Source organism: Alligator mississippiensis, chromosome 2 (assembly GCF_030867095.1).
Source record: "Alligator mississippiensis isolate rAllMis1 chromosome 2, rAllMis1, whole genome shotgun sequence".
Classification (NCBI taxonomy): Eukaryota; Metazoa; Chordata; order Crocodylia; family Alligatoridae; genus Alligator; species Alligator mississippiensis.
Window position 1 is genome coordinate 197,675,781 of NC_081825.1, and position 26,263 is coordinate 197,702,043.

The 26,263-nt window shown below is 41.9% G+C and overlaps 1 protein-coding gene across 2 annotated transcripts in view; it reads right to left on the reverse strand.

The window, feature by feature from the left end:
- Positions 1–1,006: 1,006 nt before the first annotated feature.
- DENND5A (DENN domain containing 5A) overlaps positions 1,007–26,263 on the reverse strand; it is a 100,307-nt gene continuing 75,050 nt past the window's right edge. For both annotated transcript variants that reach the window (XM_019476839.2, XM_014602341.3), the window contains 10 exons: positions 26,035–26,119; positions 24,080–24,208; positions 17,294–17,415; positions 15,327–15,472; positions 14,148–14,266; positions 12,445–12,626; positions 11,676–11,758; positions 5,546–5,669; positions 4,342–4,510; positions 1,007–2,832 (listed from right to left, as the gene is read on the reverse strand). In XM_019476839.2, coding sequence (XP_019332384.1) covers positions 2,649–2,832; positions 4,342–4,510; positions 5,546–5,669; positions 11,676–11,758; positions 12,445–12,626; positions 14,148–14,266; positions 15,327–15,472; positions 17,294–17,415; positions 24,080–24,208; positions 26,035–26,119 — 1,343 coding nt within the window. In that variant the 3' untranslated portion in view covers positions 1,007–2,648. The remainder of the gene's footprint in view (positions 2,833–4,341; positions 4,511–5,545; positions 5,670–11,675; positions 11,759–12,444; positions 12,627–14,147; positions 14,267–15,326; positions 15,473–17,293; positions 17,416–24,079; positions 24,209–26,034; positions 26,120–26,263) is intronic.

Sequence of the window (26,263 nt, forward strand, 5' to 3'; positions counted from 1 at the left end):
GATAAGATGCTGTATGGAACTGCAGACATGTCTGCAGCTCCTTCTGCCAGCTCAAGTTGTTTACTACAGAACATTGGGGCCTGATCCTACCGCATCCAATATAGGCCAAGTAAGCAGATTATATACACCAGGATCTGTACGAAGCATCGTTATGAGGTTGGTGGCTGCGGTTTGGAGTATTTCAGGTCTACCATGATACAGAACTGCAGGTGAAAGAGTGACTTGAGGTAATATGGTTTAGACTATGCTCAGCATCTCCATCTCTGGGCAGTTTCTGGCACACTGGGTTTGACCACCATCCAAAGAACAATTGTCCGATATGATATCCAACACGTGGCATTCAGAAGTCAGTGTACCACCTCCACCCCGGGTCATATCCTTGCAACTTTTTGCCACAAACAATGAATCAAAAAACAAGACACCCACCACCACTCATTGACCACATTAGTTATGACTACAGAAAGATAAGAAGCTCCTGTTATTTTGGGGTTGGCTAAAAGGTTTTTCCCATCATTTTCCCACCATTATTTCTGCCTATGGTTGATGTCTGCAAGTTACATCAAAATAAAACACCACTGCCCTGTATGCACAGTATGAAAAAGATTGAGTTTGGGTCATTGTCAATTAAAAGTCTGTTTTCCTAATGTAGACGCATTGATTGCAAAATATATAGGCTTAATGAAGTCTGCTGGAAACTGCACAGGAATAAATGGATTTAATAGAAGTGGGGTTTAGGGTTGAGGGTAAAAGACTTCTGTTGCTATTATATTTTCAGGTTGGATAAAATTACGGAGCAAAGATTTACTACATTTTTTTTTCTTTCCACAATTAAGAGGAAAGAATTACTCCGTGAATGTGGATACAAATTCCAAAGAGTGGAAAGGTGTTAATCTATCCAATGTGAACAGACTGTGCCTGTGGTTTGGACACCATCCTTTCATTTTCCCCACAATGCTAAAATGCATTCAGAGCACAACCTCATTTAGACAAAAAGAAAGTGTAAAAGTGAAAAAGAAACATCATATATTTTTAATAATGAAATAAATAGGACAAAAGTAAAAATAGTCAAAAATTTAATGCATGTGCTATACTTTTCAATTATGGAAATAAAACTATCACAAGATGTCATTAAAATGTAGAAAATAAAGAGAAGGTGCTACAATATTGTACAGATTGACAACCGAGAACAACTTTAACTCTATTCCTTATTATAAGAGACAAGTTGCTGAGAAGTTGTACAGCGGAGACCTCTTAAGTACACAGCCTTTGAGCTTCTATATATAATATAGTAATTTGTGATGCTGATGAAGTTTGTTTCCTAAAACAGGGATGTACTTCATAAGAGATTTTAATCAGAGGAGTCAAATGAATAGGGCTGCCTCAAGGCACTTGCCAAATCCCATGCTCTGTAATACAATAAAACCCAAGTATCTTGATAATTATAATTTGAGAAAGTGGGTTAAACCCTTTTCAGTTAAGATGCACAAAACATCAGACAAGCCAGCAGCTTGAAAACGTAGTACATAAGAGTACTATTGATTCAAAGGAAAAACCCTCACCACACTCATCTTAAGGAAGATTAACATGAAGTTCAGAAATGGTGATATGGAATTAGATCGAGGATAGCATCATTACTTCATGGTGGCATAGACCTCTTCATTCAGCCATTGTCCTCTGTGCATTAATATATGTATTAAAGCTGTTGAGGTTGGAGGTTTACAGCCCCTTTAGCTGTTATCATTTTAAGAGGGTTCCATTCAAAGGTGTGAATTTTGAAAGGATGGTGCACACTGAAACATTTTTGGCAGCAGACACCCTCTTACTCCAGGCCTTTTATTTAAGTGGGCTACACTGTAAGTTCTAAATTGCAAACATAATATAGCAAGTTATATTTTAAAACATTATTTAAAAGGACAAACTTACAAAACACAATAATAGGTTAAATAAATAAAAAGTCAGTTAAAAACACGCTTACATTTTCCTCTGTGCAATTACGTACCAATATGAAAAATATTACTTTGATCTCTGCACATTTCATGGTTCAAACTCCTGAAATCCACTAAAAATAATACTGACAACAAAAACAAAGAAAAGTAATTTGCTGACAAATCAGTGCTTTGAGACTATTAAAAAAGCACACCAGAATCTGTAGCTTCCCCTTGCAGCACAACAGTGACCCAATGCATTAAAAACAAAATATTGGTAATAACATTAATATATAAAATATTAGTTTAAAAACTATAGAATGACCTTCTTAGCAGAAATGGAGTGTATACATTAGGGTTCATGACATGCAGCACATCTGAAGGCGAGTTCAGAGGATGCTGAAAGGCTCACTGCACATTATCTATGGCAAGGAAATACTGCAGCTTTAAAATAAGCTGCACAATACTCATCTCTATCTCTTTCACATGAAAGTGTGTAAAAAGCAAATCAGCAAATAAACTCTAAAATAGATTTATACCAAAATCCTCTTTTTTACATTGTGTTTACAACTTCTATCCATTTTCCTGCACTAGTTTTGGAATTTCCTTCAAGAAAAGTAAAAGTTGTGTTGGATGGCCATGATCAAGTTCATGATGCGACATGTTAGCATACTAATTTGACTTCCTCCTTGTTGCTTTTTATAGTCTGCCTAGTGACAGAGATTAAATGTCAATTCCTTTGACGAGGGATGCCTCCAGCGTGATGTTGAACTCCTGCAAGGTCTGCAGCACTCGAATCAAGGAGTTTACAAGGGTGTGATCCTTAATCAATGCTGTGTCCTCATACATCTGTGCTGTGATTGGACAGTCTGCAAGCAAGGCGATCCAGTGGTGCAAGAGGTGGTCTCTGGCCAAGCCAAGCATCAGGATTTGAAAAGAAAAATAAAACCAACTCAATCATATTTCACTAAAAATGGGACATTCTTTCACTTTTCAAAGAAACAGACCAGCTTCTCCAGATGAATATAACAATAGTGTAGTCACAGAGAGCATCACCATCACCTTGAAATGTTTGGCCTCCAGGCTGGGAAGGAGGTTAGAAAAGCCACAAATCAATGCATGTGGGCTGATCCTCTGGCCTGCTCCTGACCATTTTGCACTACCCAGGCACTACAAGGGGAGCAGAAGCCATCCCTGCCAGTCCTCTACTGAGGAATCCGCAGGTACCATAAAGCTGGCTTCTTACACCTCTTGTCCCATAACTACTATTCTGCTACATAAGGGAAATGAAAGAGTTGGCTGCTGTATTTTGGGCTGGGGCAGAAAATAAGGGACTCCTCTAACTAACTGTTCGTTCTTGGTTCCTCTCCCTTATCTCCTGGGCTGAACTGGCCAGCTGTACAGGAGAGGGCAACTATCCTCTAAGACTTCACTTAGGCTCTGGCACAGCCACCTGAGCTCTCATCCTTACCTCTCCTTGCTTAACTGCTCATTGTTTGCCATTATTTTGCACTGTGCAATTTATCTGAAATCATGTTTTCCATATAGTTACCCCAATACTTTAGAATACTTTAGATGCATTTTATTTTATTTAAATTTAAATATCTGAGAAACATGTCTGCGAAGTTTGCAAGCATCAGCTGAGCTTCAGAGCATAAGCAGCTTTGTGGACATCTCATCAACACGGACAGATCTAGTATTTTGTAAAGCGGGTGCAGGAGCAGCAACTGGTGCTGAGGGCAGGGGGTGACTGCACTTTCCTCTTCCCCTGGCCAGGCAGACCATGCCACAGGAGCAGCAGGCAGGGTCTCTTCAGTCCCTCAATTGCTGATATTCTTCCCTTCCTCCTCCCTTCCTCTTCATGCACAGCATGTGCCCTCCCCTCCTCTGCCTGTTGTTGCCCTTTCCCCACTGTCCCCAGATGACCCAGGGGTGGGAGTGGGCAGGGAGGTTCCAGAGCCACTTCAGTTCCACTCCAGCCAGACCATGCTTGTCTAGAGAGGGTGGCAACCGCAAAGGGCAGGCTCCCTTTCATCCACCTTGTCACAGGCTGGCAGGGAACACCCAGGGTGACCAGGCAGGGAGGAATAACCTGTTCATTGCAGTCTCTGGCTGAGTCTGAATGGATCAGGCAGGAGCACCTCTGAAGCCTCCTCAGTTCCTGCAGCAGCCAGAGAGAGTGGCAGCAGTGTGGGAGGAGGGAGAGAGAAGGAAGGAGGACGCCACTAAGCAAGAAGGAGAAAGTGGGGTGGAATTCTTACCCAATTCAGGGACTTAAAGTCCTTGGCTACTACTCCCATGGCATCACTGACTGAAAGGGGGTGGAGTGTCCACACCACTGCACCCTATCTGGATCTATTTATGTGAATAGGCGAGTCCTGAACATATGATTAAAAATTAAAATGCTCCTTTATACCTGGCTCCAAGGCACACCAGCATCTGAAACTTGCCATCCTTCCCAATGTTTCTAGGAGTGTTGTTGATTGCGGTGATGAACCGACAGAAGTTCCTGGCCCTGGTCTGCCAGTTCTCCTCTGGGACCATATCATTCTGATCAAGGGTCTCATAATAATTTTGTGCTTTTTCTTAAGAGAAAGAAAAAAGTAGGAAATAGTGGCATTTGATCAATGGAAATGTTAAATCACTAAATATCAGCCATGCAACAGCAGTATCCAGTAGTTGGAACAGAGGACTGGATGACAGGACTTCTGGATTCTATTCTGGTAAGACTGCAGGCTTACCTAAATATACCTTAGTACAGTGCCTACCTCACAGGTGCATTCTGAAGCTGTAGCAAACATCCGTAAAGCAATTTAAGACTTTCAGCTGATAGTCTCTACATACAGAATGGGACGGATTGTCTGGTGGACTGAGCACTGGACCAGAACTCAGGAAACTTGAGCTCAATTCCCAGATCAGCTGCCAGCTTCCCATGTGGTTTTGGCCAAGTTCCTTATTCTGGTCTGTGCCTCAATTGCCCATCTGTAAAAAGGGGACACCACCTCACTGCCTCATAGATTCTATGATAAAAATCCATTGGAAAGTGAGATGCTTAAAAAATATGGCAAGCCCCAGCAATACCTAGCTAAAACACAGATGTGCTATTAAATTGATTCCTTTTTTAAAAAGTGAGTAAATAAACTGAACATATAAATTAATCTGTTTGGAGCGTATAAAGTGGACTGCTGTGTCAATATCATACACAAAGCAATCTTTTAGTGAGATGTTCAAAGACTACAGATTCATAGCTTCTCGTGTTTTTTTTTATTAAGGCTCAGATGGTAGCAGAGTTTCATGTATTATTGTTTTCACACTACTGAAAGTAACATAAGGCTATCATAATCCAGCTTTCAACAATATTAGAAAACTCCTTAATACTCATTCTACTGTCATGCCTCTTACACAGTGCAATTCATCTGACATAAAATATGCCAAAGTTAATAGAAGCACAATACAGAGGTATTTTCTCCTTCTGCCAGCTATGGAAGAAGGAACTCACCCCAAGTCATCTCCTTAATTAGTATAAATTGGCACAGCTCCAGTGAACTGAGGATCTGACCCACAGAGTGGTGCTGGAATTTAGAATCCAGATGCATATGCTTTACTGTCCTCATACTTACCTAAAAAGTCCCAAATGAAGACATTCTTGAAGAGCCTGGGTGATTTAAAGCCATGTTGAAACACCTGCTCAAGAGCTGAAACGAGTCCACCTTCGCCACACAGCAACAGAGTCAGACTGCCTCTCTGCCAAAGATGCACCGGAACAGAGTACGTTCAGCTCATCAGTTTGGATATAGAAAACTGTAATGCTCTGTGTATGTAAATTACTATAAGCAGCATTTAAAAAAAAAAAAATGGGTGCCTTAAGTTAGACTAGAGGCAAGGATTTCTTAGGGTGCTATCTTTTATTGGACCAGCTATGTAGTTGGGATAAAAGTTAGACAAGCTTTTGAATGCAAGACATTCTTCCTCAGGTCTAATCACAACAAGCCAGACACAGCATCCTGAAAAACAGCAGTGGGGACGGAGTGAGAGAAATTCCCAAGGGTAGCAGACACACAATTAGCTGAAGAAAAGAAGCTGATTACTGGAAGATCAAGGCCTATAAAAAAAGGGAGGAGGCTCTTTCCTGCATGGAAAGAATTCAGGAATTAGGTAAAATAAAATGTGTCATAAAAATAAATATCAATGTTTAGTCATTGCTTCTTAGTGTCCAGACAGATTATAAATTTTTGTTCTTAAATTTGCCTTTTAAAAGGCGTTAAGTAGATTTCCCTTGAGCATAAGGATAATGAGGTCAGAGGGAGTGGTTGTTCTGTGAAAAATGTGCTCCTAAGCGTGTGCATGTGTCTCTGTCCTTTGGTTTTTTTTTTTTGTGAGAGTTCATTCTGATACATAGTTGCTGTTTAGTTTCACCCACACAGTTCCCATAAGATCACTTGGTGCACTGGATCAGGTATATCACATTTTCAGAAAGGCGTGTGTAGGAACCATGGATTCTGATGAGCATTTTATGTGGGGGTATTGATAGTAGCAGCAGTGGAGAGCTGCTGACAGGTAATGCATTTCTTAATAAGGTAAGGCTATGTCCCACTTGATGTTTGTTGGGCAGTAGAGAATTCGTTTCTGATGGCGAGTTGGGCAAGTTTAAGGGGCTGTTTAACAGCCAGGAGCACATGGGCGAGGACTATTTCTCTCAATGTCTGATCTTTGTCAAGTATAGGCTGTAGTTAAATTAGGCTCAAATTCTAATTTCCAAAAGTCCTAGGAATCCAGCAGCTTCTACTGACTTCAAACCAAAGCAATCAGAACTAAGTTCATGGAAGCAGCCTCAAGTATAGTCAGGGCCTAAGCTAGTTAAACTTTTAAATTATCCCTTGTTGGGTTTTGTAAAGTTATTTTTTTCTTGTAGGTAGAAAGGAATTAACTATCCCAATACAGGAAGATTTACCCATGTTTACTTGTAAGTTTCCTTTCTTTGAGAAATTACCAGGGGTACTTCAAGCCCGCCTGAAGATCAACCAGGACTATTGAAATCCACCTTATTATAGACTGTGTTAAATGGCATTTTAAGAAAAACAGCAATTTCTTCCATTGCAGACCATAAGGAATTCTACCTACTAATGACCTATTGCATCTCTGGGTGTTAAATTCCAACTCCATAATCTATTCTCTTCAAGGTTCACTGTACTACTTGAAGGAAATAAATTTTCTGATAAGAAGGAATAATTGTTCTGTTCTTCTCTGTGCTAAAGTCTACTGATCTATTACAATGGGATTTCAGAGCAGCATGCCTTCAAGGGGGAGCAGGATTATTCCATAAATATACAGCTCTAGCACAAGGCAGATGGATAAGATGCAAATAAAACCCCTTTTCGTTTAACATGCTGAAAAGCACACAGTAGAGTCTACTTCTCTGCTTAGACACTCGTACATCCATAGTCAGGTTGACAGCGGGAAATACAAGACTGTCACTGGTTTTGCATGGTAGTGAAAATGGATTTTACACCAATCAAGTTCTACCTGCCAACTTCTCTTTTAAACCTCAAGACCAATAAATCACTTCACCCAACTACTTGTTTTAAATCTGTCCAGTCCTGCCCTCATTGTGCAAGAGAAATACCTGAAGATCCCATGCAAATTGAACCAACCTCTTCAGCAAGAGAGCTGTAACATCTTCAGCAAGAAAGGCACAAGCAACATCACTTCTACTTTTTTTCCTAGATTTTATTTTGTGCTGACACAGTGAATAAAGTGGGAAAAATTTATACAGCAGGAACTGGGCCAAGCTTTTTACCATGACGCATGGGCTCTGACATGGAAGGTACAGAGCACTTTATTCACTGTTGTCAGATGCAAAGAGGTAGGTTCTCAGGACACAATTTGAGTTACAGTGAGCAACAGGTTTGCTGGGTCTAGGAACTGCTCTGCTAGTCTGTCTTCTATTGTGCAGTTGTTAATATTTATTCCTCAGCATGGCTTGGGCAATGCCCATACAGATAAAAATCCTTGTCCGGAACAGGAAGTTTGCTCTCCAAGGAAGAGCCAATTGAGTTTTTCCCCAATTACCCTGGAAACTCTCTCAGACAATAACAAAAAATACATCTGTTTTTCAAACAAGAAACAGGGTTCCAGACCTGAACTGAACCCTCACGGTGGATGTGAACCATCTGAACCATCACTGGTACACATTCACTGAGCTGAACTGGGAAGATCCCTTAAAAGGAATGAAATTATATGTATATCATCATATGTTTTGCCTCCACTTCCCCAGATCAGACTTGAAATGATGCTTAGGAAGAAATGAGTGAATTTTCTTCTTTAGGAATACTATTGCTCCCAGGATTCAGGACCAAGATCCCAATTATCAAGCTTGGAAAAAAAGAAAAGGCTGCCACCATTTGGGAAACAAACACTGTCAAGCAAAATGGGAATGCCTTAAGGGAAAAACTTCTATTAGGAACCATTTGGATGGTTCAAACAGAACCCTACTCTGGTTTTCCAGTATTGCCTGAGGTTAAAGTAACTTAAAGTAGGTAGCAAAGCTGTGCTGAAGTAAATAATCAGGGATTTTATTCATTCTGAGACTTTTCCATGAGTTGATAAGTCTGGCACGGCTCCATGATGTACTCACTTGCCTAGTTAATACCCGGTAACCTGGGGATCAAAGACACAGGTAGTGTCTTTCCTGTCCAGCTGAGAGAGCTGGGCATCAACTGGGACTTAACCTAGATGAGACTTCAAGACCTGAAGAGCACACTGAATGCAGCTATTACGGACCCTGCATTTACTCTATTTACCTACTTGAAAAAAGTATTTTCTCCCTCACCAAGTGCTTATACATACTGTACATACACACACGTGAGTATGTGTGCACATGCATGTGCACATATATCTCCTTCCCCCCCACACTTCATTCTCTTTTTCTCACCCTCTCAGTACAAGAAGGCATACATATAGCATGTCTAAGGTAGCTGCAGATTGCCATCATGCAGCATTACAATATTCCTGATACCTTTACTGGAACTCTATACTCTTGTGATTATTAATACAAAATGTTACTACTCGAGTTCTTCTTCAATTTAGACTGCTGTCCTTCCCCTAAGGAGAGAGAATTTGCTTGGCAGGTCTGCGTCTCCATGCCTAGAGGAAATAGCACATCTATAACCTGGCCTTTTTTCCTTTGAAAAGCACTACACAACAATGAGAAAGCCAAATTGTGTCGATTTTATTAAGATCTCCCTTTCAGGAGTTTGTCCCTATAATCACTGGGGAGAGGGATGAAATTAGGCTTAAAGGGGCATTTTTACACGTACTTTGGGGTGGGGAGGGGGGAAAGCTTTAATTAGAGTGGCTCTCAGCACTGCCATGTCTCCTGTATCAGCATCCCCATGCTTAAAAATGGTGGTGAGAACACTTGAACTAAAGCTCATTTGACAAGCTTTAGTTCAAGCACCCCGCTGCCATTTTTAAGCGTGGGGACACTGATGCATGAGATGCAGGAGGCTGCTGGAATGCAGCAATTGCCACACTCCAGAGTCAATTAATCGAGTCTGCTCTGATACACTGCAATTCCAGTGCACTGGAGCAACTAGGCGCCCAAGGAGTTTACTCCAAAAATATTGTAGAAAGCCACCACTTTCCTTGTCCTTGAGAAGATATAGGCCATTTGACTTCCCTCAATATGGGTAGCCTTCTGGGTCTCTTATGAAAAGTAACAACATCACATTTAAGGATGGGCTCCCAAGCTCTTCTCACTAGAGCACAGGACCTGCAGAACTAGATGCATCCCTTTCCCTTGATGCTAGGATAAGGCATGACAGGAGTAAGGACTCTAAGGGGGAAGGGGACTTATAGAGGTAGCAGGAGGGGGAAGAGCTGGACCCACTCATTGGTACTGACAGTATTTGTGTGGATCTAGTGCCTTCCATACACAAAACTCAGAGGAAGAAGAATTAGAGAAGACAACTGAGCTCCACAATCAGAGCTGAGGCTGCTGGCTATGGCTATAAAGCCTCAGGCATGATCATCTGGCAGGATGCTCTTTTGACTTCACTCCCCTCACAGAGAGAAGGGAACCATTTCTTCCGGCTCCCTCCCTGCAGAGTTGGGAATAGGAAGATAAGGCGATCCCTCTTTTCTGGGCTGCATGTCTTGTACAGCTGACCTGGCCTCTCAAATCCTGTCTGCCTCCTCTCTTGCCTGAAGGAGGGGGCCCAAGGCAACCATGCCCAAATACATCTTGAATGCAGAGCTGATCAAGCTCCTCAACACACCTGCTAAAAGGTGAACAGGAGACAGAGCCACACATTTTGCCACTTGTCTCAATTAGCCAAGCTTGCAACCTGAGGCCTATAGGCCCAGTGCTGCAAACATAGCAGAAGGGAGGGCCCCCTCACAAATCAAATGTAGCCCTGGGACCCAGCTGGAAACCAGACAGACAACATTATTGCACCAAATCAAATGTTACTTTAGAATGTTAAAAAATAGAATTTCCCCTCAAAACAGCTGTAGCAGCAGGGTCTGGTGGGGCTTGTCTATCAACATGGAAACATAAGAGAATGGAGAGGTGTTGGCTGTAGCCGTGTTGGGCTAAGGACATAGGAGGAAAAGGTTCTTCAGGTAAATGTGGTCTTTCATTAGACCAACTAAAGAGTTGGAAACATTGTTCTTTTGCAAGCTTTTGGGCACAAACACCTTTCTTCAGACATAGGGAGCCTGAAAGCCACCTGATATACTGTTGCACTGAATCAGGGGACCTTGGCAAAGGAGAATTTAGGTTGCCCAACACTTTCCATATTTTAAACAGCCAAAACAAGGAGTGCAGAGTGGACATAATAGGACACCCAATCCTCGAACTAGCAAGCCAATACACCATTTTGTTCAGAACAAGTTTTTGGTTGATGCAGACTGAGAATCAGAATAACCAAGCCTTGTAAATGCGAAAGCACACACTGCTCCTTGCATTGTCATTGTAAACTGAACGAAAGGTGCATCTACTGCAAATCTGTACAACTGAAGAGCATGTTTCTAATATTGCCCAATACAGAAATTTTGACAAAACGAGATAAAAAAGAATGGCCAGATACTTGACTATCTTGAACAATTTTTTGGGCAAGTAGGGATACAAAGAAAAAAGGGAATATCATAATAGGTTATTGATCTGTAAGAAATGAAATGGGATGGGAATTCCTAACAGCTACAGACCAGATCAAACAGGAATTGTTGCAGTGTTTCAGAAACACTGGATAGTCTCTGTGTTCCAAGAAAACTGGGTAAGAGAGAAGGATAAAGGTCTCCTCTTTGGAAAATATGAAGAAAGTTATGGGTGTTATTAACAGAGAACTCTTCACCAAATACTAGCCCTTTATGTGATAACTTTTTAAGCAGCAAATGACAGAGGTAGGAGAAGATGTATGTGACGTCACGAACAACACGCAAATGCTTGAGAGGAACAGAAATAAGTTTTGGATAGAATTTGGTCCTTAATGTGAATTCAGATATCAGGATGTTGAGTAAGGTCTCAGGACACAAACTACTTCAATTAACAGCAACAATTACACACATAAGCATAATATTCCAGATTACAATCATAGTCTAACAGTTTAGATTTCTATTATTGGGTGCATTTCTCCCCCTTGCAGACAAAAATTCTGGTCCTTTTCAGTTCAAAACTTACTGAAATATAAACCACTTCATAAGCATTTGAGATGAATATCCGGTTCTATTGCACCACAAAGAAACGCTCACCTCTTTTTCAGGTTTGTGGAAATGCTTGACAATGCCATTGACTGCTTCACCAATAGCTTCTTGTATCTGACCTGTGTTTAATTCTACACAAAAAATAAAAATAAAAACATATACCACTTTCAGGTACTTCATAAAAGCTTTGTGATAATGCCTACAGACCAGGATTAAGGTATGTTATTAGGACACAACAAAAAAACCCTGCATTTTTTTTAAATATGTTCTATCTGTTTCAGTGGACTCTGCTTTTTAGTCCCAGCCATCCAGCACCTTTTCACATGAATTTTAAAAAGTTTAACAAGTTTATGTCAAATCCCAAAATTAAGCAATTTCAAACCCCAAAATAATGGAAAAATTTACATTTTGTTATAAACATTTTTATACCAAGTTTTGAAGCAGATGGAAAAGATGAACTGGAGCTAGAGTGACCAAATTTAGGAACCTTAAAAACCAGGTGATGCTGGTAGGATTACTATAGATCAGGGCATGTGTGGGAACCAGGTGAAACAAAATAGTATACCAGGAAGGACAAGATAGGCATAAACATGTTCACCAGAAACAAAGTGCACGCAACCAAATACAATTTGCAGTTTATATCCATACACCCACAGGAGCGTGCTGACAGCAATCCTTTGTCTCATTCATGAACTTGGCAATGAGGCAAAGAGAAGAGTATGTAGAAGGCACAAAAACAGCACTCCAGGTTTATATTTGCTAGGGCTCTTAACTAGCAAGAGATTGTCAGCAGTGCTGTACTCCCTTTCCAACTTACTTGGTCTGTTGTTTGGCGAGATGGTGACAAGTCTCCTTATCATACTTGGTGATTGCTGCAGTGGTGGGGTTCTGCACTGCCTTTCATCTGCCTCAGTGTGGGAAGTTAGTAGCTCTCCAACAAGGATCCTTTCTAAACTGCCGTCATCCATCCCTTTTCCAAGCCACCTACCACATGGAAACCTGAAGACAAATAAAATACTATGGTCAAAGTCATTCACTCTCAAATTTAATTCTTCTCTGAAGGCTTAGAACTGGGGAGCTGTATATGCTCCAAGCACTGAACAGCCAGATTTAACTTTTTAAGCATTTCACTCTTACTGACATAGTGGGCAACAAATCTATTTTTTTATTTTTGTCTCAGCAGATGCAGCAAGGACTTACTGCCATTTGGTCTCAGATTTGTGCTATCTACAGCAACAGACAATGTAATATACAAAATTAATTAAATGCCAGCTTTCGTGTCTTCTGTTCCACATGCAGGGCATAGAAGCATTCCAACCCACCCCATTTTTGTGGGGCAGAATTCAGACAATATTTTATTGCTGCATCTGGGTTCCAGCTACTAGTTTTGGTAGCGGCCCCATTACATTTGCTTACAGTAGTCTGAAATTTCAGTTTCTGGTTAACACCTTATCTGTGTAACTTGACACGTTGAACACTTACTATGTTTTTTTTATCAAGTTACATTATCTCTTTGCAACATCTCTAACTACTTTCATAGCACAATAGCTAATAAAATAACTCCATGTGCAAATATTTTCGAATTACTGGTAGATTTACTGAAATTAGGATATTCTGCACCTCAGTCAGACACAGCAAAGTTGCATCTTTCAGCACAGAGAATGTTCAGGCTGGACATCAGGAGGCATTACTTTACAGTTAGGGCTGCCAGGCTCTGAAATGGGCTCCCAAGGGAGGTGGTACTTTCTCCTACCTTAGGGGTCTTCAAGAGGGGGCTGGACAGATATTTGGCTGGGTTGTTATGACCCCAGCACTCGTTCCTGCCCGGGGCAGGTGGTCGGACCTGATGATCTGTTTAGGTCCCTTCCGACCCTAAGCACTATGAAACACAGGTCAGTTGAATCTAACTAGCTCCATTACAAAAATGGAACAATTTCCAAAAATTAGAATCCTAACCCTTCACCTAACTACAAACAAGTTGGCATGGTGAACTGAAACAATTTTCTAGAGACAAAACTTATGACAGGTGTATACAAATAAGGAGATGCAACACCAAATTGCAGTGTGGTTAATGTAAAATAACTAAGATCTGCCACATGATTTATCTAACTTCTTGTGCCCATCTCGTACCACAGACACACCAGCTTCTAACACTCCAAATCATTCCCGTTTTATGCCTAGAGTTCCATAATTACATGATAATTTCTCAATGCTCTTCTGGCTCATGTCACGCCTTGGTGCAATTCCCATTTGTACTTGGCACAGGGAAAGTTCTAACTGGCTATTTTGTTTGGTCTCAAGACCATTTCCTGTGGATACACTTACTTTTTCCTACATGTCTGCAATTAGTTTGTGTGTTTTTAGGTGACCGAGCACCCAAAACCAAATAACCCTCCACACCCTTGAGCTTCACTACCTTTGGAAACAGAGGCCCAGGAAAAAAGCAGACCAGTCTTATGCTAGCTCCCTGCAAAAAGAATATTCTACTTACCCAATACAAAAATTTAGATAAATACTTACTTGTATGTATGCCCTGTTATTTCATTCCTGACCATAACATATTCCACTAGCCACTTGGCGTAGAGCCCTGAATTATCATGTCCTATTTGTACTGTGGTTAGCTTTCCCAGGTTCTGACACTGCAAATTAAAGAAGATACTTGTTACAAGGAAGGAAAGAGAAAGCAAGGGCATATAGCTCTGCAGGGGCAGTGCTATGTATTATATAGGGTGCTGGCATGGGAACCACAAGACCAGGGTTCTAATCCCTGCTCTGTCAACAACCTACTGTGCAACTTGCATTTTTGGGGGGGCGGGCTCCCTTAACCAGCAGAGGGAGCACCTACTAAACAGCCTTTTCATTCCAGATTTGTGCTATGTACAGTAACAGATGATGCAAGTACATAAAGTAAATGAAGCACCAGCCTTCATGACTTGTGCTCCATACTTAGGGGACATGGTTCCTCCTCCATTATTTGGGTGATGAAAGTCAGGCAGCGTTTTATACTGCTATCCTCAAATAAAAACTGTTACTTCACTTCTTTCTGTTTCCTTTAGTCTTGTCCATACCATAAATGTCAAGGCCTCTGGACAGATACCATCTATCACCATGCGTTTGTATGACATTTAGTAGACTGAAGCAGAGATTCCACCTAGTATTCCTACATGTTACCATATTGAGGACAACAGCACACTATTAAATAATAGCATACTATTAATACTTGGAAAAACACTTTCAAGAACAGGCAACTCCCAAGGCTTTCATAAAGCTCTTTTCTTTGGATCAGTGGCCCCAGAAAAGGTAGGACTTGTTCCCCCACTCATAGTATGGGAACCTGACTGAGCAAGGAACCTCCAGAATCTTTTAGAATGCTAGACAGAGGCAACCAGGATATCTGGGGCTCCAATAACCAGGGAAACTAATGGTAGATCATTAAAAACAGAAAGAGCTTGTCTACAAAAGAACAGACAAAGTCAGTGTTCAAATGTGGCCCCAACGAGGGGAAAAAAGAAGTCAGAGGGGGATGAAAAAACTGGGACAACTTGAGAGGTCTCATTTGCCTTACATCTGTACTTAACACAAATACAGAGAGTCTGCTGAATACATTTATAGACAACATTTGTGCCTGCCACTAATGTGACAGGTATGACTAAACTTTGCAGAAACAGAACATTTGGCAAATGTATCAACAATACAAACCTCAAATGTCATTTCTAAGATATTTCTGGGAATTTGCAAGACTCCTGTTTCGCCCAGTTCTCCAGAGATACATATCCAAGGGTTGGCTGTGAACATTGAGCCACCAAGTTTCTTACTAGGAACAATCAAGATATGGTAGGGGATCACTGCAAATAAAAGCAGCAGCTTACTTAAAGGAAATAATTTACACAATGCCATTTTTAGATGTGGTAAGTTAAACCTTTTGTGTTTAACAACGAGAAAACATTAACATACCAGTAATATAATCTACCATCAAATGACAAAGAGAGGCATTGCATTAGTTTGACCTGGCTCCACAATGTCTGTAGAGATCGGATGCTTCAGCAGGGCTTTTTGGCATTTTTATCTAATAGATGTTTGATACAGATGCTACAGAGCTGGGTCCAACTAATGCACTTCCTTTTCTGGTGAAGCACTGTTTGTTAATTTTTTTTCCACGTCTGCAAGAAGCATAAAAGAGCTGACAACAGAATTTAATTATTTAACTCTCTGTGCCTGCATATTTTTATTGTGTAAATGAGACACTATGTCACAAATATTAATTTATATATGCTCAAATTACAACTGAGTTTTTGAACTAGTGATATAGAACAAACATTGAATTTAATATTATTTAATAAACATAATTAACTTATTTTCATTTAATTTAATAAGAGTGAGTGGAGTTGAAAGTTATTTTCAAGTACGTCAACAGCTGTTTCAAAAAAAGCTGATGTCCATGCCCACTTAGGATAGGATAAATAGTAACAGACTGAATACAGCAAAGGAGATTTAGGTAAAATCACTTGTGCTACAAGGATTTTTAAGAAACCCTTAAATAATTTTTAAGAAAATGTTAAACAGGATGTCATTGGTCCCATGTCGAGGCAGCGCTGTTGGATGAGATGACTTATCACATTCCCTTCCAACATTGTTTTCCAAGAGACGGATAAATACTGTGGATGGCCAATTCTATACTAAAGCACTGTGACCTTCACAATATTAGATGCTTTACCTGTTTATCTGAATATTGAAATTCATACAAAAATTGGTACGAGATGCCAGGCTTGGGCAAACACTTATCTTCTTACTGTTCCACTTATGAACAGAGAAACTGAGCAACTCACTTGACACACTCACCTGAGATATGACCCCTGCTCTGAATCAGGAAGCACTGAGAAAGTAAGTGCTGTTCAACTAGCCAACATCATTACACTAAAAAACTCTCATGCATAGTCTGCTATTAACCAATTTACTTTTATGCAAAATCCAATTATTTGAATCATCATTGTGTTCTCTGGCAATTAGCCCTTGCTTTATAGTGTATAAATGGGTTACTGGTAAAGCTTTCCAGCTGAAGCTTTTAAGAGACTGGTCCCTCTCAACATCTTCTCATCTGACAGTGGCCTCAAGAAAGTGTTTGATGACTAGATTCTCTTAAAAGCCTGATGTCCAGGACCTTTCAAATTAAAATCATTTCCTTTTCATTTTTCCTTTGTATTGTTGTAGAATAAGCAACACTTTATCAGCAGCATTCCAGGCAAGAACTTGGTGTTGATATGTTGTATTAAGCCATTTTTCATCAAGACCAAACAAATTATGCGCCTCAGCCAAGGATCTGGCTAAGTGAAACTGTTCTGCAAGTCATTTACTGAGCAGTGACAAGTATTTAATGCTATAAAACAGCAAATAAGCAACACTATTTAGAGCTCTATTTCACATACATACGCTATTAATCACAATGCTCATGTTACCAATGGGAAAAATGCCTTCAGTGATACAGAAATAGATACTGCCACTCATTAGACAAGTTATCAAAAATAGGAGTAAAACAGAACATACCTAGACACTAACAGGAAATTAATGTAGCTTTGCAAAAAGCATAAGGAACAAAACTACTAAGCAACTTTCATGAAGACATGCAACTGAATCTGGTGAACAGCACTGTAGGGAAAAGTGTTACTTACAGATGGTTGTGAAAACATTGGTAAAGCAGAAGTAATCAACAGCATTGAAAGATAGGAGATGATAGAGGAATTGTTCTTTCTCATCATCACAGCGGAGGAAAGCATAACGCTTGTATAATTTTCTGACAAGAAAACAAATAAAAAACTGTCACAGTAACAAGGTGCTTTTACTGAACTGTTTATTATACATATTTATCTGGCAAACCATGAACTCTATGTAAGCAAGTACAACTGACATGTCATATGAGTAGTAGAGCATTTAAATCAGCCAAGATACCTATGCATCTGGCAAGCCTGCATTGTCTATTGTGTTATTCCAGTTATTTACACTATTACTACCCATCTCAACTGCTGAGAAAGCTTAGAGTACAACTTAATATATTTATGTTTAATTTAATTTAATTTAATTTAATTTAATAAGAGTGGACTTGAAATTTAAATTAAACTTTAATTTACTGTATGTGGATAAAGGGCTTTTACCTTACTGGGTAAGATCCTGTGACTTTTATACTATACAATAAAAGCTGGAGTGAGGAAGTGTGTCTCTTTAAGCCCCGTATTTAGCAAGGGGACAAGTTCTAAAGCAAAGGCCTGGTGGAAGACAGCTGCAAGATCCCCACTGCAAATGCTGGAATAAGAAGTGTTGTAAGTGGGTCTACAGCACTGAGGAGATTCTAAGCATAACTTAGGAGATAATAAATCAATTGTGGACAAAGGGGAAAAATCCTGTGTACATATTTGCATTATTTGGAAAGCCCAAACACTGGGGACCCAGAACAAAATTTTTCAAAACAAATTTACAATCTTGAACTTTGCCAGTCAAAACCCTAACTGGAACATGCCACTCTCACCTAGTGCAGCTCATTGGCACGTAACAAAAACAGCTATTACCATGAAGTGTCACAACCAAAGAGATCAGCACTAATGAACACCCCTAAGAAGAACTTGAAAAGATGCATCAAAACAATTTAGGATAGAAGAATATTTTAAACAGCCCAAATGTTAAGACCAGTGTAACAACTACTGTCACAGCCAAACAGATTCATAGATGTTAGGGTCGGAAGGGACCTCAATAGATCATCGAGTCCGACCCCCTGCATAGGCAGGAAAGAGTGCTGGGTTCACATGACCCCAGCTAGACGCATATCCAACCTCCTCTTGAAGACCCCCAGGGTAGGGGAGAGCACCACCCCCCTTGGGAGCCTGTTCCAGACCTTGGCCACTCTAACTGTGAAGAAGTTCTTCCTAACGTCCAATCTAAATCTGCTCTCTGCTAGCTTGTGGCCATTATTTCTTGTAACCCCCGGGGGCGCCTTGGTGAATAAATACTCACCAATTCCCTTCTGTGCCCCCGTGATGAACTTACAGGCAGCCACAAGGTCACCTCTCAACCTTCTCTTGCGGAGGCTGAAAAGGTCCAGTTTCTCTAGTCTCTCCTCGTAGGGCTTGGCCCACAAGCCCTTAACCATACAAGTGGCCCTTCTCTGGACCCTCTCCAGGTTATCCGCATCCCTCTTGAAGTGTGGTGCCCAGAATTGCATGCAGTACTCCAACTGCGGTCTGACCAGCACCCGATAGAGGGGAAGTATCACCTCCTTGGATCTGTTCGTCATGCATCTGCTGATGCACGATGAAGTGCCATTAGCTTTTCTGATGGCTTCGTCACACTGCCGACTCATGTTCATCTTAGAGTCCGCTAGGACTCCAAGATCCCTTTCCACTTCCATGCCACCCAGCAGGTCATTTCCTAGGCAGCAGGTGTGCTGGACATTTTTCCTCCCCAGGTGCAGCACTTTGCATTTCTCCTTGTTGAACTACATTCTGTTGTTTTCCGCCCATATGTCCAACCTGTCCAGGTCTGCTTGAAGCTGTTCCCTGCCCTCTGGCATGTCCACTTCTCCCCACAGTTTTGTGTCATCCGCAAACTTGGACAGAGTACACTTCACTCCCTCGTCCACGTCGCTGATGAAGACATTGAAGAGTATCAGTCCAAGGACCGAGCCCTGCTGGACCCCACTGCCCACACCCTTCCAGGTCGATACCGACCCATCCACCACGACTCTCTGGGTGCGACCCTCTAGCCAATTCGCCACCCACTGGACTGTGTAGTCATCCAAGTCACAGCCTCTTAACTTGTTCACCAGTATGGGGTGGGACACCGTGGGGACAAGCCAGGGGACAGATTGTTAGGACGTCTGCCTGGAAGGAACAATTTTCCTCTCTCAGACAGGACATAAGAGAAACCAGCAGAGTGGATTGTCAGCCAAAAATTTACAAAAATATCAACATAGTTAACACAATATCCTCAACGTTACAGCCTGAGCAAGAAGACCACTGGAGTCTCACATTGTTTCTGGAACAAAGTTTCATACTTTTAGATCAAGGTTGGACAGCCTATAGCATGGACAACCCCCGTGAGGCACACAGTATATCAGGGAAAGTGACAGGCCTTTCAAATTAAGCAGCAGACTGGGCAGGAAGCAGAAAGCAAAGCAACAAATTGGGCTGGGAACAGAAAGCAGGGCAGATGGACACTCCAATCCTCTTCCTCTGCCCAATCTGAGGGAGGGGGGTTAATTTGTGGCATAGCTCTCAAAAATGTTGACCCCTACTTGTTAGTTGTAGTTGTGGCTACAACTAGCTGACAGCCACAAGACCAGTAGACCTACAGGTACCTCACAGGTCAGTAAGCCCATGTTTCCCTGGTCCAACCATGTGTTTAGAGCATTACTCAAGAGGCTCAGTGCTGTCAGAGACATTTGCTTCTCTACTTCACCTTAAAAATTTCTGATGTATTCCTCTCTGTGGCGGCGAAGCGCCCCCACAGGCTAGTGAGGGAGAGAAGAGGGGACCCACAGACCCCGAGAGCAAGCCCCCAGAAGGGCATACGTACCGGCGGAGGGGCAGCGGGAGGAAGAGCCGCATCCGCGGCTGCAGCCACGCGAGCAGCCATTACGCCGGCTCTGGCAACAGCTGTTCCCCGCGCGGCGAACAGCTGAGCCAATCCCAGCGGCCGGAGCGGCCGCTGCGGGAAGATTTAAAAACGCCGGCAGGACAGGGAGGGGAGGAGAGCCAGGGAGAGAGAGTACGGGTGTGCTGCCCGTGCTGCAGGCTCTCGCAAGGAGTGGAGAGGACCCCTCCTGCGGGTCTCAAGCAGGCAGCTTAGGCAAGAGCTGGAAGCCTTTCGCAAACAGCAAAGTGAAAGGCAGTCAAAGAGTGCAAGCCGAGGCACTCTCTCTGCATCCTGAAGCAGCAGACGCCCAGGAGGCAGGGGAGCGCTCTGCAGACAGGAAGAAAGGGGAGACAGCGGAGGCCCCAGGAGGGGGCTGGAACCAGGGGGAGCACCCACCAGCTCCCCCTGATTCGGAGGAGTATTATCTGTAAGAGAGGAGAAAGGAGAAACCCCTCCCAGCAGGAGGGAGGATGACCGGGAACCGGTCAGAGGCCATCATACTGGGCCTGGCAACATCTGGAATACATCGCCCAGCGGTTGGCGTGTGGACGGGGTGTAGGGGAGGCGGAGCCCCGTGGATCACCGTGTCCGATAACCATGAGTAACACAGTCTATCGGGAGGCCCCACCCAGGATAAAGATCTCCACTGGAGACCCCTCTGAAGGTAATTGAGTACATCCAAGTCGTGGCAGGCGAGTTGAGGGGAGGGGCAACACCCCAATAGGCCAGGCGGAGCGAGGCGCAGGCTCCACACACTCCCCTCCCCACAATCAATTTCTGAGCATGTTTTTATTTCTGTTACTCAGAGCGCCTGGTTTCCTGATCTCCTATGGGAACCTCAATAACAAAGCCAGAAAGAAAAGTGGCCAGACTACAAAGCAACATCTTCTTCCTAAGCCTATGCAAAGCACATCATCATCCCAAGGGGGCCCATCAACTGCAACCATCCAGCTAACATACACAACACAACTATGTAGGAGAATTTATCAGAATTCTTCCCATACAGAAAAGGTAGCAACCATCTTTGTCCCTTTTGAAAGATGGTTTCAAAAGCGGCGCAGTAGCCAGACTATTTCCTGGCAGCCTCAGTGATATCAGTAGCGGCATCTCCTTCCAGATGCCACAGCCGCTGAATCCAGCCGCACAGGCCAAGCACCCCAGTCTATCTGCATTGACTGTCAGGAGCAAAACTTGCATGGGCAGGATGTGCAGCTGGGATGGGACTGTAGGCAGGCAGGGAGCAGTATTTGAGCGAGACAGTTGGGTGGGACTGGGGAGACCCCAGGATCTTGAGGCGGTGACAGCACAGGGCTGGGCCTAGGGCAGAGCTGCAATCCACTGCCTGCTTGACCCTACAATGGGTGCAGTTCCATGGGCAGCGACATGCAAGGAGTGGATCATTGCTCAGTCCTGGCCCCACACCATCACCATCCCAAGATCCCGGCCCCAGCCCTGGACGCAGCTGCCTGCCCGCACAACTCCTAGCTTGTCTCCATGGAGACCCTAGGACTATGGGGCAGTGACAGCATGGAGCCAGGGCCAGTGCAAAACCCCCATTCTGCAGGCAACAGAGAATGCAGCTCTGCTCCAGACCCATGCTGTCAACACTCCAACTCTGCCCTCGCTTGCTCATTCCACTCCTGAACACTGCTCCCCACCCACCCACTCCCCACCCCCATAGGGGGGTTTGGTGAGCTGTTGCATGGGGAGGCTGCTGTTGCTGACCCAGGACAGTTTAGCAAAACTCCTTATGGCAGAGGTGACTGGTGCCCCTTGAGTGGGCATGGGCACCGGCACAGCACGGCACACACAGACGCAGACACGATTTGTGGGCAGGCCCAGGGACAGACCAAAAGCCCCATACCCAGTCCTACATTTCTGTGCCGTGGCTTAGTGCCCCCTCTCCCACATGCCACTGGCCCGCATGGCAAAAAAATACTGCCCTGTCCTGAGCAGTCCCGAGTCAGGGGCCAATCTCAGGGGGGCCCCCCACTCTACCAGTCACCTGTACCTTATGTGGCCCACAGGCCCAAATAATTCCCCACTGCTGCTCTAACACTACGAAAATAGGAACGCACAAGTATAATGAGATAAACAGCATCTCCACATTTTACCTCTGGGACCTTACATCCAGAATTCAGATTCTCCAACATCTTGAAAGCTTTCTTAGTTTCACTGTCCACCATTCTGGTCTGCCAACCAAATGGTACCACTGTTTCCTAGAAGCTGCAGAGCTTATTGCAGTGGCCTCCACAAGATTGGTGAGGATAAAAGCATCTGTTCTTGGAATTTTTCTACATGGACTTGCATTGCAGCAAAGAACAAGAATGGATTGATAGTATACTAACTGGCCTATTCTTGATAAGAGACATTCCCATTTTATAGGCCCCCTTTTTTATTAAGAGAAATCAGATAAAAGGATAGCAGCTGCTTAGCAGTTGTTACAGAGGGAAAATGGAGCCAGGTGCTCCCCCACCCTATTCTGTTCCCTTTGCAGAGTGACTAGGGCTCTGAAAGCCTACTATATATAGCCAATCCTTTTCCTTTAAGACTGGTAATTAGAATGCCCACCAGTCTGTTGCCTTGGAAAGTGCATGGAGTTAGTGGAGAATTATGTTAAGAGTTAAGCGTGTGATTATACTTTGCAAGCATGTAACATAGCCTTCCTTCCTCTAAAATTCACTCCTGAAGAGAAGAAACAGCCTTACCACACTTCTAATCCATGCCCGAGATACTTTAATCCTCCTCTGACGAGGGCATCTAAATATATACAGCCAGGCATTAAGGATTAGCTAGAATTGACGCTACTTCTGTACAAGCAGCTGATCTCATGTCACTTTCCATTTTGAATGTTTGTGTGTACCTAGAAGACTACCTAGAGAAACAGCCAAGTGCATTAGACCTTTGGCTTTAAAAAAAATCCTGTCATGCCCCTTTTTTCTACAAAACATAAGTGTTTCCAGGTTAATGAGACTTAAAGCTAATGAATGAGTTACTGTGTTCCAACTTATGAATTAACCCTTGATATGAGCAAACGAGGCCAGACCACACATTAAGAACTAATGCATTAAGCTCTGGTCTTTAACACAGCACCATAACTCCCAGCTGCACACACCCAAAAGCATATAATTTTCCCTAAATAAATTATACTGATTAATAAAGCCACACAGATTTCACTTGTGTCTGTTATTCCTGAATATTACCGTTAGCTTTTCCTTAATGTGTTGTATATAGCCACTGAACTAGACTGTGCAAGTAAACTGCTTTCTCCGTTTAAAAAAAATTATGCTCAAGAAAGATATTGTTACAGAAACATAATTACTCCAGATCTATGTTCTAACTTCCCCTGTACATTTTGCCCCTCGATCACTCTCTACAGACATGTACTCACTGAGATTCCATGAGGAGAAAAACGGCCTTTCAATACTACAGACGCAGGACAGACACACAGAGGTCCCAATGCACCAGAGAACTCAAACACCACATACTTAAGTTCCACAGAGTTCAAGTAGCCCTCTAAAAATCACTTTTTCTACTTTTGGAGCTGCTGGCTTGAGCAACTTGCCTAAGGTCATATAAAAGTAGTCTGTGGCAAAGCTGAAAATTAAACCTAGATCCCCATAGTCCCAGTCCAGGACCCTGACACCACCAAGCCTACTTTATTCACCAGATCAGACCCAGGCTTGACAGAACTAGTTCACTCCACTACAGTATGACACAACCTGTCGACTTTGCTAAACTGACAAGAATAGGTAAGCCTGTGTTTTTAGAGAGGAACAATTATGAAATTACTTTAATTTTCAAGTGTGCTACTTAAAATATATAGGTCTTACTTTGCGAGCTCATGATCTGATAAAAGCTGCTTCAGATGTCGGGAGAGTAACTTCTTTTCCATGGACAGTCGAACCCAGGCCCTGGCCTTGCCAACATCTGTTTTGATCTCACCAATGTTCTGAATATGCCTGAAAGGAGAAACCAAATAATGAGATGCTGACTAATAACTCCATTACTTCATAGTTCTTCTACACATCAAGCTAAACCTGAGAAATTTTCTATATATTAATGTAAGTTTGTAAGTGCTGTAAAAAAAAAAGGGGGGGGGGGGTTAATAAATGAGAATGCTTCACTAAACATACATTTCTTTATCTCTGTTTAAAGAGGAATACAAGTGAGAGAAAAGACAGCACCTGCACTGCAGTGACTTATTTACAGGACTTAGATCAGCCTTCATTACCACACATGATTTAAGGCTCAGTCAAACTCTTATATCTGCAGTTTTTATGGTTGAGTGCTTTGAAAAATTAAGTACTGTCCTCACGCATACACATACACTTTCCAAGATAAGAATGACATGTTACATATTGGAAGGAAAGCTCATGTTCTTTGAAGTGTTCAGATCATTTTCCTGAACTGAAAATCTAAAAAAGTTACCTGGAAGAAAAAACAACTTAACAGAAAACCCCAATAAAAACTTTTTTTTAAATAAACAAAAGAAAGAAATTAGCAGTCACAGAAGCACCATTTAAAAAAGCCCTCAAAACCATACAGCTTTATTAAAGAGCTTCCTCTGTTTAGAATTTGGATTTACAAACAATCTACCAGTACAGAGAGGTCAGTAAAACCTAAAGTTTTATTTGCTAAAGTATCCTTAGTTGTATTAGTTATAAAATAGTCTCTAGATCGCCAAAGAATCCATTCCATAATATTCTATTAATGTCATTTGGGCAGTATGCTTTGCATGTTGGCTTTTGCAGCTGATACATTTCTTAACTCTCTGCTAAGAATATACCGATTTTAGAAAAATAGGCACACAGGCCCAGAAAAGTCGAGGGATATGCTAAAATGAAAACAAAAAAAACCAAACAAACCAAACCAAAACGTGACAACAGACTGTAAGTTATTTCCTCTATTGTCTCTCAACTCAGGTAGACTGCAAGTAAAGGAATAATGAATATCTAGGGTTTTGTTTGCGATTTTTTTTTAGGGTTTTGTTTTTGTCTTCCATATTTTTCTGACATTGTTTTTTACACAAAGTACAATATCAGGCCTATCCATTCTTTAAGACTGTTTCTTTAAGAGCAACTACTTATTTATCATCAAACAGCCAGAAATCAATTCAGAACTATCCAAACATTTCTGGCATGACTAGACAAACATGATACTACCTCTATTTCCAAAGAAATAAAGCTCCAAGTACTGTAGACAACTCAGAAGACAGACAAGGGGATGAAAAGTGTCAAGGTTACTGCTGTAAGCCAATGATGGTTACAGAAGTGCCAGAAATCAGAGAGAGATTACTTTGCTATGAAGCAAGTTTTCATTTAGGTCAGTTAAACGGTTTCACTATAAGCTTTGATGAGATCATTTAGTAATTTCTTTCATTCAAAGCACATGGCTTTTTCAGCTGCACAAATCAGCATTTCTTCCCATTGAAACACAAGTGCAAAAGCAGGAATAGATCAAGTTAGTAAGCAAGACTTTTATATCCTAAACTTGGTCTTCACAATCAAAGGTGCATCACATCACAAAGTAAGCTTAAGGTACATATTAAAAATAATGCACTCTCCCCCCTATACAATATCCATTTTGAAAGAAAACAGAATGAAAGACAACTTCATCAATACTTTCACCTTGCACAGACCAAAGATTTGCTGTTGTTTTTGAACAGATTGATAAAACAAAATCATATGGACCATTTAGAATGAAACTTCCTTCCTTCACTGAGTTTTTACACAGGCAGAAAAAACACAGGAGATGTTTGGGTTTTCTTTTATTAACTCAAACAAACCTCATATCTTGGATAAGAGAGATCCTAAGAGGTGACATGGCTGGACTGGCATCTGATTTCCTCCTTTCTGAATCAAGAAGTATTCCTAAAATACAAAGAGTAATTTGTTTGTCAATGGATTCAAAAGACCTTATACTGTATCAATATTTAAAACAAAACCCAAAACTTTGTACCTGTAAACACAACTGAGGTATTTGATCATTACATTTAGAGTGGTGGTTCTCCATAA